The sequence below is a fragment of the Chiloscyllium plagiosum genome, unplaced genomic scaffold (assembly GCF_037043375.1).
Source record: "Chiloscyllium plagiosum isolate Xiang-an unplaced genomic scaffold, Cpla_swu_hap1 HiC_scaffold_38, whole genome shotgun sequence".
Classification (NCBI taxonomy): Eukaryota; Metazoa; Chordata; class Chondrichthyes; order Orectolobiformes; family Hemiscylliidae; genus Chiloscyllium; species Chiloscyllium plagiosum.
In genome coordinates, this window is record NW_028270176.1 from 8,418,457 (window position 1) to 8,429,164 (window position 10,708).

A 10,708-nucleotide genomic window follows, 5' to 3' on the forward strand; every position below is an offset into this window, starting at 1 on the left:
AAATGTTTGTATTTTGTCCCTTGTTTTCGAAAGTGAGGCACCAGAATTACAAGATGATGACTAATAGATACAATAGAGCAACAGGAGAAAAATGTTCCATTAGCCAAGAGGTTACAAAGTGGAACTCACTGATAGAAACACATCACTTTCAATTCATTCAGAGAAAGTTGGAAATATATGGACAAGATCTCGAAAATGGTTGAATTGGAGTATTCTATAGACCATTGACAAAAGCATGGAATAATAGAACAAATTTTCCATAATCTGTTATAAAAGTGAAAGTGCTGACAAAACTCAGCAGGTCTGTGAATGCCTGTGGAGAGAGAAATAGAGTTGACATTTGGAGTCTAATATAACTGTCCTTCATAACAGAAGAACTGCACATTTGTCTTATACAGCCAAATTCTACATTGTATGTATTTGGTGATTTACACCTCTGAACTGTAACTCAGGTGTATCGACCTAGCAAGAGAAGAATTAATTACAAAAGGAATGGGGAAATCCATTTCAGTACAAAATAGCTGAATCAGAGAGCAAAAGTCACGATGTCCTTCCACAAACAAAATGGTATAAACATTATTAAAGAACATCATGCTGTTTCCTAAACCATGCAATTGTTCTGCTATTGTTCAACATTTCAGAATACTAGTAATTCCTGGTATCACTCATTCTGTGGAATTGAGCTACACATTTCATTCAATGACTGGAAACAACAGGACAGTTTGTGCTCAGTTCCTTATTTTATTGATTAATTCAACAAATGACAACAATGGATGTTTCAGTGCATTCATGAACTGCTCTCTGAACTTTGACTGAGTCACCCCATAAATAAATGTATTCGTGCAGCAACTCAAACTCAACAGCATAAATCCAGCCTGCTGAAATAAATATAGTGAACCCTCATAATGTTCAGGATTTGTTCCTGTAATATTATAGTATAAAAAATGTAGAACATACATTGACCACAGCAGTATGAAGCTGGCCGATATAGTGAAGAGTAGAATTGCTGATTTCCGTCTGCTCTCCACCTCTGGGTCTTTGTGATTTCCTCCTTTACACTGCCCTCTCAGTCGCTTACGGACTCGATTGGCTACCAAGATGTGTCTGACTGTCAGTGCATTGAGCAATAAAATGAAAGCAAATGGAATCAATGGGGTTAAAACTGTGGCAAACCAATCAAAACCCACCCATCCTGGCTCAGTATAATAGCTTGCTTTTGAATCACAAAACCATGACACATTGTCTATTATTTCTTTAGGTTCAATTATAAAATACAAAGGAATATTTTTTAAACTGAGCAGAATCCAGGTTGATGCTAGAATCACAGCTGCAGTTCTGTTTGTACAATATTTAGTTTTCAGCTTCTGGCAACAAATGGCAACAAATCGGTCAAAGGAGAAAGTGACGGTGAACCAGACTGAACAATCTATTGATGCATGAACTAGAAGAGTGAGAAAACTACACACAGGAGTGATTTCCAGAAAAGATCTTGGAAAATAATAATGGGTCACCTGTGACAGTATGACATCAGTTAAAATGACCAAAAGATCTGCAGATGCCATAGCCACGAGATAATATGTAGTGCATGTGGATAGTCCACATTTCCCTTGGGACAGGATCATAATCGCAATTAAGTTAACTGTAAGAAAGACAAGAGGAAAGATGCATTAAATTACTTATAAAACAACCACCACATTTGAGTCCAGAGACTAAGATTGGATACTTACTCTTAAAATTCATCGATTTGGGAGGGTAAAGAGAATCTTTTTAAAATGTGAATTTCCACGCTGACATGATACAACCTTCTTTCTTTTCCTTTTAACAGTGTCAAGATTCAATGTTATTGAAAAGGATAATTGGCTGCATTATTTCAATGTGACTGGCACCATGCAAGATAACCTTTAGCTGTGATCTACCAGCACTCACTGACTTTGAAAACTGGGTCACTGAAGAGATGCAGAAACAATTTTTCTCACTATTTGAAACTTCAAGGATGGCCAGACAATGAAGTGCCAGACTAAAGTAAGGTTTTTTCATAGATATTCAGTACAATTTTGTTCGAGATCCAGCAAAAGAAAATGTAAGCATAAGTAGGTTTTACAGCAAAACTGGAAGGGGAGAGGCAGTTGCTGAAGGAATAAGGATCATGTGCTGAAGGAGCATAGAATGGTCAACAACTCAGTCACTGAATTTATGTCTAGACTTGGCAAATGCACAGGGGACCTCTTCAGGACTAGAGAAGTGAACATATTAAATTCACAGAAGTAGAATTACTTAGTTATTTCAACCAGAAGGATTTTGTGGCCTGAGCTCCTGAATAGGAAGGAGGTGAACATTTACCCAAAGGTAACAGAACTCTACTATAAATAAGAGTTTGTTCTTCAACAGAGAAGTTATGATTCCACTAATATTAAAATATGTGAATACAAATCGTAAAGAGACAATTAACATTATTGTGTTCATGTTACATGCTTTCTTTCCTAATTGGTAAGATGCCACACATACAGGCCATGACTTTAACTGAGTTTGGGGATAATGCTAAAAAATTCAACAAGCTACCTGTTAACATTTTATTTTGCAAATTGCTGAATGAGGATAAATGGAGTTTCATCAAAGTTGGTATTGGGACAATATTTGTTCACCATTAGTACAAACAGATCATTCAAGCAGTTGGACATATTAATATAGTTTATTCAATGAACCAAGCATTTCATTATTAAGAGTTTACCGTTATCATTTATGGCTCTGGGACTGACATCATTATTGTGAAAAGACAGCACATTTGTACTTCAGTTACACTTACCTGAACTCAGAGGGACACTTCATTGAGTTATACCTGAAAGAGTGAAAGCCTACATGAAAGTTGGTTGAATCCTATTTAAGAACTGGTTTATCCAATTTTTCTTCCAGAAGTGGAATGAGCAAGAAATAAAACAAAAGCTTCACTCAATATATTAGTGAGAGAAAAAGACACACTTATGGCTGAGAGATTGGAGCGTCTCCATGTGCATAAAAAAAGATAACATTATTATTTAATTAGATTAGATTCCCTCCAGTATGAAAGAGGCCCTTTGGCCCAACAAGTCCACACCAGCCCTCCAAAGAGTAACCCACCCATAGCCTATATTAACCCCAGAGTAATGCACCTAATACTATGGGCAATTTAGCATGGCCAATTCACCTGACCTGCATATCTTCAGCTTGGGGGAGGAAGGGTAGTAATGAAGGGTATGTTGATGAGTTTGATCTTAGAGTAGGATAGAGGAGCATTGATGGCTGAAAGGTCTGTACTGTGCTATAGTGTTCTATATTCTTAGAATCACTGCTACTTTAATATTTTTGCTAATAAGCACATTAAGGGATTCAATGTTAACTACTCGCTGACAATTAAAACATCAGGGCAATACCCAGAGGAAGCCCACACAGACACGGGAAGAATGTGCAAACTCCACACAAACAGTTGCCAGAGGCTAGAATCAAACCAGGATCCCTGGCACTGTGAGGCAGCAGTGCTAACCATGCTGCGCCTATACAGGGAAAAACATGTCATTGCACGGGTAATTTGACTACTGTAAGAGTACTGAGTGTGGTGCTGGAAAGCACATCATTTCAGCAGCATCCAAGGAGCAGGGGAATCGATGTTTCTGGGTTTCTCCTGCTTCTCGCATGCTGCCTGACCTGCTGTGCTTTTCCAGCATCACATTTTTGATTCTGATTTCCAGCATCTGCAGTCCTCACTCTCTCCTACTATAGGAGTATTGCCCTGAATGTTTTAATTGCCAGCGAGTAGTTAACATTGAATCCCTTAATGTGCTTATTAGCAAAAATATTAAAGTAACAGTGATTCTAAGAATATAGAACAGTATAGCACAGTACAGACCCTTCAGCCATCAATGCGACTCTATCCTACTCTAAGATTAAACTCATCGACATACCCTTCATTACTATCATCCAAGTGCCTCTCCAAGAGTCGCTTAAATGTTCCTAATGTCTCTCACTATGCTACCACTGCTAGCAGTGCATTCCACTCTCTGTGTAAAGAATCTACCTCTCACATCTCCCCTAAACCTTCCTCCAATCACTTAATAATTACACCCCTTATGATGCACATTTCCGCCTGGGGAAAATGTCTCTGGCCATTCAGTCTATCTGTGTCTCTCATTATCTTGTACACCTTTATCAAGTCTCCTCTCATCCTTCTCTGCTCATATGAGAAAAGCCCCAGCTCCCTCAGCCTTTTTTCATGAGATATATGCTCCAGTTCAGGCAGCATCCTGGTAAATCTTCTCTGCACTCTCTCTAGAGCTTACACATCCTTCCTAGAATGAGGGGACTAGAACTGACACAAATTTCTAAGTATGGTCTAACCAGGGCTTAATAGAGTTGCAGCATGACTGCATGATTGTTAAACTCAATCCCCCTGCTAATGAAAGCCTACACCCCACACCCCTTCTGAACAATGTTATCAACTTGGCTGGCAAGTTTTGGGGATCCAATATCCCTCTGTTCCTCCACACTGCCAAGAATCCTGCATTTAACCCTGTACACTGCATTCAAATTGGACCTTCCAAAGTGAATCACCTCACACTTCTCCAGGTTGAACTCTATCCGCCAATTCTCAGCCCATTCTGCACCCTGTCAATGTCTCCCTGCAACCTACAACAGCCCTCCACACTATCCACAATTTCACCAACCTTCGTGTCATTGGCAAAATTACTAATCCACACTTCCACTTCCTTATCCAAGTCATTTCTAAAAATCACAAAGAGCACAGGCCCCCGAACAGATACCTACGGAATACCCTGGTCACCGAGCTCCAAGCTGAATACTTTCCATCTGCTATTACACTCTGTCTTCTATGGGGCAGCTCACTCTATATCCAGCTGGCTAACTTGCCCAATATCCCATGCCTCCTTACTTTCTGAATGAGCCTACATTGGGGAACCTTATCAAACGCCTTGCTAAAATCCAAATACACCACATCCACTGCTCTCCCTTCATCAATGTCTTTTGTCACATCCTCAAAGAATTCTATACGGCTTGTGAGGCATGACTTGCCCTTCACAAAGCCAAGCTGACTATCTCTAATTAAGCTTTGCTTGAACAAATAAACATAGATCTTGTCTCTCAGAATCCTCGCCAATAATTTATCCACCACGGATTGGTGGATAAGACTGACTGGTGTTTAATCCCAGGGTTATCCTTATTCCCTTTCTTGAACAAGGGAATAACATTTGCCACCTTCCAATCATCTGGTACTACTCCTGTGGACAGTGAGGATGCAAAGATTATCAGCAAAGGTGCAGCAATTTCTTCCCTTGCTTCCGGTAGCAACTTTGGTTATATCCTGTCTGGCCCAGGGGCATTAAATATCCTTATTTTTGCAAACATTTCCACCACATTCTCCATCTTACCATCAACCTGTTTGAGCATATCAGCCTGTTCCACACTGTCCTCACAAATGACAAGGTCCCTTTCACTAGTGGATACTGAAGAAAAGTATTCAGTAAGGACCTCCCCACCTCCTCCGACTCCAGGCATAACTTTCCTTCATTATCCCTGATCTGGCCATCTACTGTAACCCTGGCCATCCTCTTGTTCCTCACATCAGTATAGAATGCCTTGGGGTTTTCCCTAATGCTACCCACCAAGGCTTTTCGTGTCCCCTTCTCGCACTTCTTCAGCTCTGTCTTCAGTTCCTTCCTGGCTACCTTGTAACTCTCTAGAGCCCTGTCTCATCCCTTGTCACCCAAGGTTCCTTCACCCTACCAACCTTTCCTTGCCGGAGTGGGACAAACCTATCCAGCACTCACAGTAAGAGCTCCCTAAACAACTTCCAGATTTCCATCCTGCATTTCTCGGAGAACAACTGTTTCCAATTTATTCTCCACAGCTCCTGCTTAATAGCACTATACTTCCCCCTCCCCTAATTAAATACTTTCCCAAACCATCTACTCCTATCCCTCTCCATGACTACAGTAACGGTCAGGGAGTTGTGATCACTATCACTGAAATGTCCTCCCACCGAGAGAGCTGATGCCTGACTTGGTTCATTGCCAAGCATTAAATCCAATATGGCCTTCCCTCTAGTTGATTCCTTCCTGAACATACCTGACAAAATCTGCTCCATCCAAACTATTTGCACTAAAAAGGTTCCAACCAATATTCGCGAAGTTAAAAATCACACAACACCAGGTTTTAGTTAATTTGGAAGCACTAGTTTTTGAGGTGCTGCCTCTTCATCAGGTGGTCATCACTTTTTAACTTTGTCCACCTCAGCCCAACCCGGCTCCTCCAAATCATGAATATTAACGAAGTTGAAGTCACCCACAACAAATCTGTTACTTCTGCACCTTTCCAAAATCTGTCTCTCCATCTGCTTCTCCCTGTCTCTGTTGTGATTTGGGGGTCTGTGGAAAGCTCCCAACAAAGTGACTGCTCCTTTCCTGTTTCCTGACTTCCAGCCATACTGACAGAATAGACAAAGCCTCTTTGATGACCTCCCTTTCTGCTGCTGTGATACTATCTCTGATGAGCAATGCCACACCCCTCTCTCTTTTACCTCCCTCCCTATTCCTTTTGAAACATCTAAGTCCCGGACCATCCAACAACAATTCCTGCCCCTCTGATACCCAACTATTAAAGTAAAATCTTAAATTGCCCATTGTTACCTTTATTGACCAAGAATGAAAATCTGTGGATGAGAAATCAATCATCTGAAACATTGATTTTGATGAGTCAATATGGTTTCTTGCAACCTGGTACTGACGTAACCTCATTTCTATACTGAACCAAGCAGTATTGGAGAAATTGAATATATTTCACACCAGTGGGTAACCTGCACTCAGTACAGTTCGACAAAGGGAAATGTGGCTAATACACAAATACTATTGCAAGGTGTTCCCCTCCTGTTGGCCAACCACACTCAATATAATTTGACAGTAACCAAAATTCTCAGCCATTCCTACACCATAAGGGCTGACTGAGCTAAGATCTGAGTCAAGGATGCAAAATGTTTCAGCACACACACAAGGTTATTCAGTCCACACAGGAAGTTAACAAAAAACAGAGCTTTATATTCACTAGAACATAATTAAGAAAAAAACTCCATCAGCAATTCAGTACACTTGAGTTCAAGAAAAATATTTTGCTGAATACATATACAAAGCTGATCAGTGGAACACCATGTTCCAGCATAAATCTGAAAAGTAGGGATAGTCTTCACCCACTACAGAGACACACATACTCCCTCTCACACACACAGGCAGGCACACACGGACAGACGGACCCACACAAACAAAAGCATGTTTAAAGACCATCAATTATTACCCACACTTACCAGGAACACCAATAACAGCAATAATGGTGTTGTATATTTTTTCAACCTGTTCAAGTGTATCAATCATTCTCTCCGGCCAATTCTCTGAAATCCGTTCTGAAGGTATATATGCCTGGAAGTGGTAATTTATGTACAGTGGGTTAGACATGGGCCATTGAGTTTACATAAAGGAGTAAACATTAGATTGTTTTCGTCTAACTGAGCGGATGATGACAGCCTAACTAAATCCCTTCTGTGATTCATAATGATGAAGCAATTAAATTCAACGTTTAAAAAACAACAGGCTGGAGAATTCTGTCAGGTAATGATAATTGCAGCATATATTTTCCAGCAATGGCTCTGTCCTTTGTAGTATGACCAGTGTCAATTCTAGATTTCATTGTTTCAGGGTTGCCTTCACTGTATTGTGTATATTCATTAAGTGATTATCAGATCACAGAGCCCCCTCTTTGTCATATGATACTGAGTAATTCATGTCGATGGAAATTTATATTGATGTGAAACCACAACATATTACAATACCTTGAGCGAACAGATTTGACTGATACAGCATCTCAGGCTAACAGAATGTTTCAGATGCCAAAGAGGCAATGCAGAATTGGCAAAATAAAAACTAGCATTATGAAGCCTTTATTGCGAGGGTTTCCCTGTCACTAAAGAAAGAGTAGGTTGCTGATTGTTTCTCTAAGAAATAGAAGGCAGAAGGGTGGCCTTATAGAATTAATATGAACACAATATGAAAGTGTGTGATGCGGCAAGGGAGGACAATACGGTTTCTGTTACAGGCAGGACTAACATGCACAGCCATAAATATTAAACTGTCATTCCAAAAAGGAATGGAAGATTACTCAGGGAGTGGCTATTGTGGCAATTCTCTTTCATAAGTGTCAATTGATACAGGAGCATTGTGCCCTCATGAGGAAGCACATCAGGAACAAGCAGATGAAAAGATTATTTACCCCCTTTGACCATGTTCCACAATGTGAGTTAGTCACAGCAATTCTGCAGCATTCCTTATGTTGGCTGCCTTTGCCTCATATTCCTTACTGCTTGTGCTGATTAAAAAAAAACTGACAAACATAGTTCACATGGATCAATTAATCTAGGATTCATTTCTGATTGGTGGCAGAATGTATTAAACATATTTATGGGTTAAAATGTTTCCAAATTTCCTCCCTGTAATGTCTGTTCACAGATTTCAGATTATTCTCCTGAGTTTTAGATTCTGAGCAGATGGAAATTGTTGCTCACTTCTGAAGTGATTATAATGTGGCCGGCCAGATGGACTCTGTGGAATCTGAGTTCCCTGATTGGGGCTGTTAACCTGGTCCAATCAAGGAGCCCTGCCTGACAGGAATGCGAGGGGTTCTGCTCACTCTAGGCTCTGAGCTAGCTGGGTCAGTGTCATGTACTATGCATGTGTCAGTAAAAGGTGACTTGGTGATGGGATACCAGCCTTCATGGAGATTAGTTTTCAGTTTTCATCTGTGCCTCCAATATCAGAGACGCCTCATTGATGACACTGCCCTGTCTTCTCTCACTGAGACCTTCCATTATCTTATCCAGTGACCCTGTATGAAGGCCATAAGTCTGGCTTTGAACATCTGCTGCATGTAACTGTCAACCCCTTTGAGCCATCTTGTGTTAACTAAAAAGCCCTGGCAGCTATTTTAAGTCAAGTTTAGTCATGGACAGCTGCAAGACCTCCCCCACAAGTCCCTTGGCCCAGACACCAAGTGAGCGGATGTAACTTATGGGACATACCTGCTACCTCTGCTATCATAACCAGTAAGGGGGGGGAGGGGGTCCCGTGTTATCACTCTTTAATACTTTAAATGCTCTTACAGACCAGTGTTACCAACACAATCTAAATTACAAATCGTGTTACTATAGTTACAGGAGTTATGATCTTGATCCATGGGTGTACTTGGGTATTGAGTCCCAAATCTGATTCATTTAGCTTGTTTTTTTCAGATGCCCTGTCAGCCTGATCTACATGAGTTATAATCTCCTTGGTATGTGCTGACCATTGATGAATAACTTCTTTGGCTCTTTCCATGACCTTTACCCAATCTGCCGTCACATGCAGGATCGGTGGTAATTCCTTTGCCATGTACTGTATTCATTCTAAATCTGCATCAGTTTGTTGGATGGTGAGATTAATCACTGCTTGTCTTACCAGCTTAGACAGGGTCTGTCCATTCATAGTGAGACTCTAGGTCAGGCTGCTGATAGCAGTGTTACATCTGTTCAAGTTGCATCACTTTGTCCCTTCTGATAATAGCTGGCTGCTGTAGGTTGGTAATGCACTGATCTGATCAGGGCATGCTACAACAAAGAACTATCTGTTCACCAGTAAAATAAATAGTGTACAATTGTCTTACATCACAATACCACCACCTGTAAGACTTTACCTGGTCATTTCCTCTGGACATTACCAGTGATCCCCTCCTTGGAGACACCTCATTAAGTCAATTCCCTTTTTGGTAATATTCATGATAATCAGGTGAAATGGAAGGTCTTTTAGTGATATCCATGTCTCTTCATGGTATGTGTGATTGTCCGCATGTTTGAGGATATGTAGCACTTACCCCTATACAATATCCCTTTTCATCAGCGTTCATAATGCCCAATACTTTGCCGGCAAGAGTTAAGCTCCTAAAGTGTCCCGGGGGTATATTTTCTCCTACCAATTCTCTCAATTGCTCGTCAGTTACCCAATCGGGGACTTGGTGTGTATCTAATTTCAGCAGATTAGTACAGATCATTGTTAACAGCCAGCAAGCATAGATTGTACATGTCTCTAATAAAACTCAAATAACTGTTGTCAATCGAAACCAAAGCAGAAACTGCTGGAAAAGCTCAGCAGGTCTGGCAGCATCTGTAGAGAGAAAGCACAGTTAAGGTTTCGGGTCCAGTGACCCTTCCTCAGAACTGATGGCAGCTGGGAAAATGGTGGTTTTTATGAAGGGGATAAAGTGTGGTGAGGGAATAAGAAGTAAACAATAGGGGAGGGTAGTGCCACAACAGAATAAGGGCAGTTGGACACACAAAGGATAACAATCAGTTTAGGATGGTGAATAGCTGCGAATGGGGATTGTTATTGGCTAACAGTGGGCTGTGTGTTGCAAACAGTGATAACAAGGCCTGGTGTGTGGGGGTTTGGGGTAAGAGTATAGGAGGGCTTAAGCCTGAAAATTGTTAAACTAGGTATTAAGCCCTGAAGGCTGTCAAGTTCCCAAGAAGAAAATGAGGTGCTGCTCGACAAGCTTGCGCTGAGCTCCATTGGAGCGCTGTACCGAGCCTGAGGCAGAGCCAGGGAACAGGGCAGCATGTTGAAGTGGCAGGCAACTGGAAGTCCAGTTTTTT

General features: G+C 41.0%; 1 protein-coding gene across 1 annotated transcript; it reads right to left on the reverse strand.

The window, feature by feature from the left end:
* Positions 1–728: 728 nt before the first annotated feature.
* Positions 729–7,406, reverse strand: LOC148138990 (putative G protein-coupled receptor 139). The gene is made up of 2 exons (XM_087980904.1): positions 7,340–7,406; positions 729–1,639 (listed from the first exon to the last, which is right to left on the reverse strand). Exons 1-2 carry the CDS (start codon positions 7,404–7,406, stop codon positions 729–731), a joined length of 978 nt encoding a protein of 325 aa, XP_087837030.1.
* Positions 7,407–10,708: the final 3,302 nt, after the last annotated feature.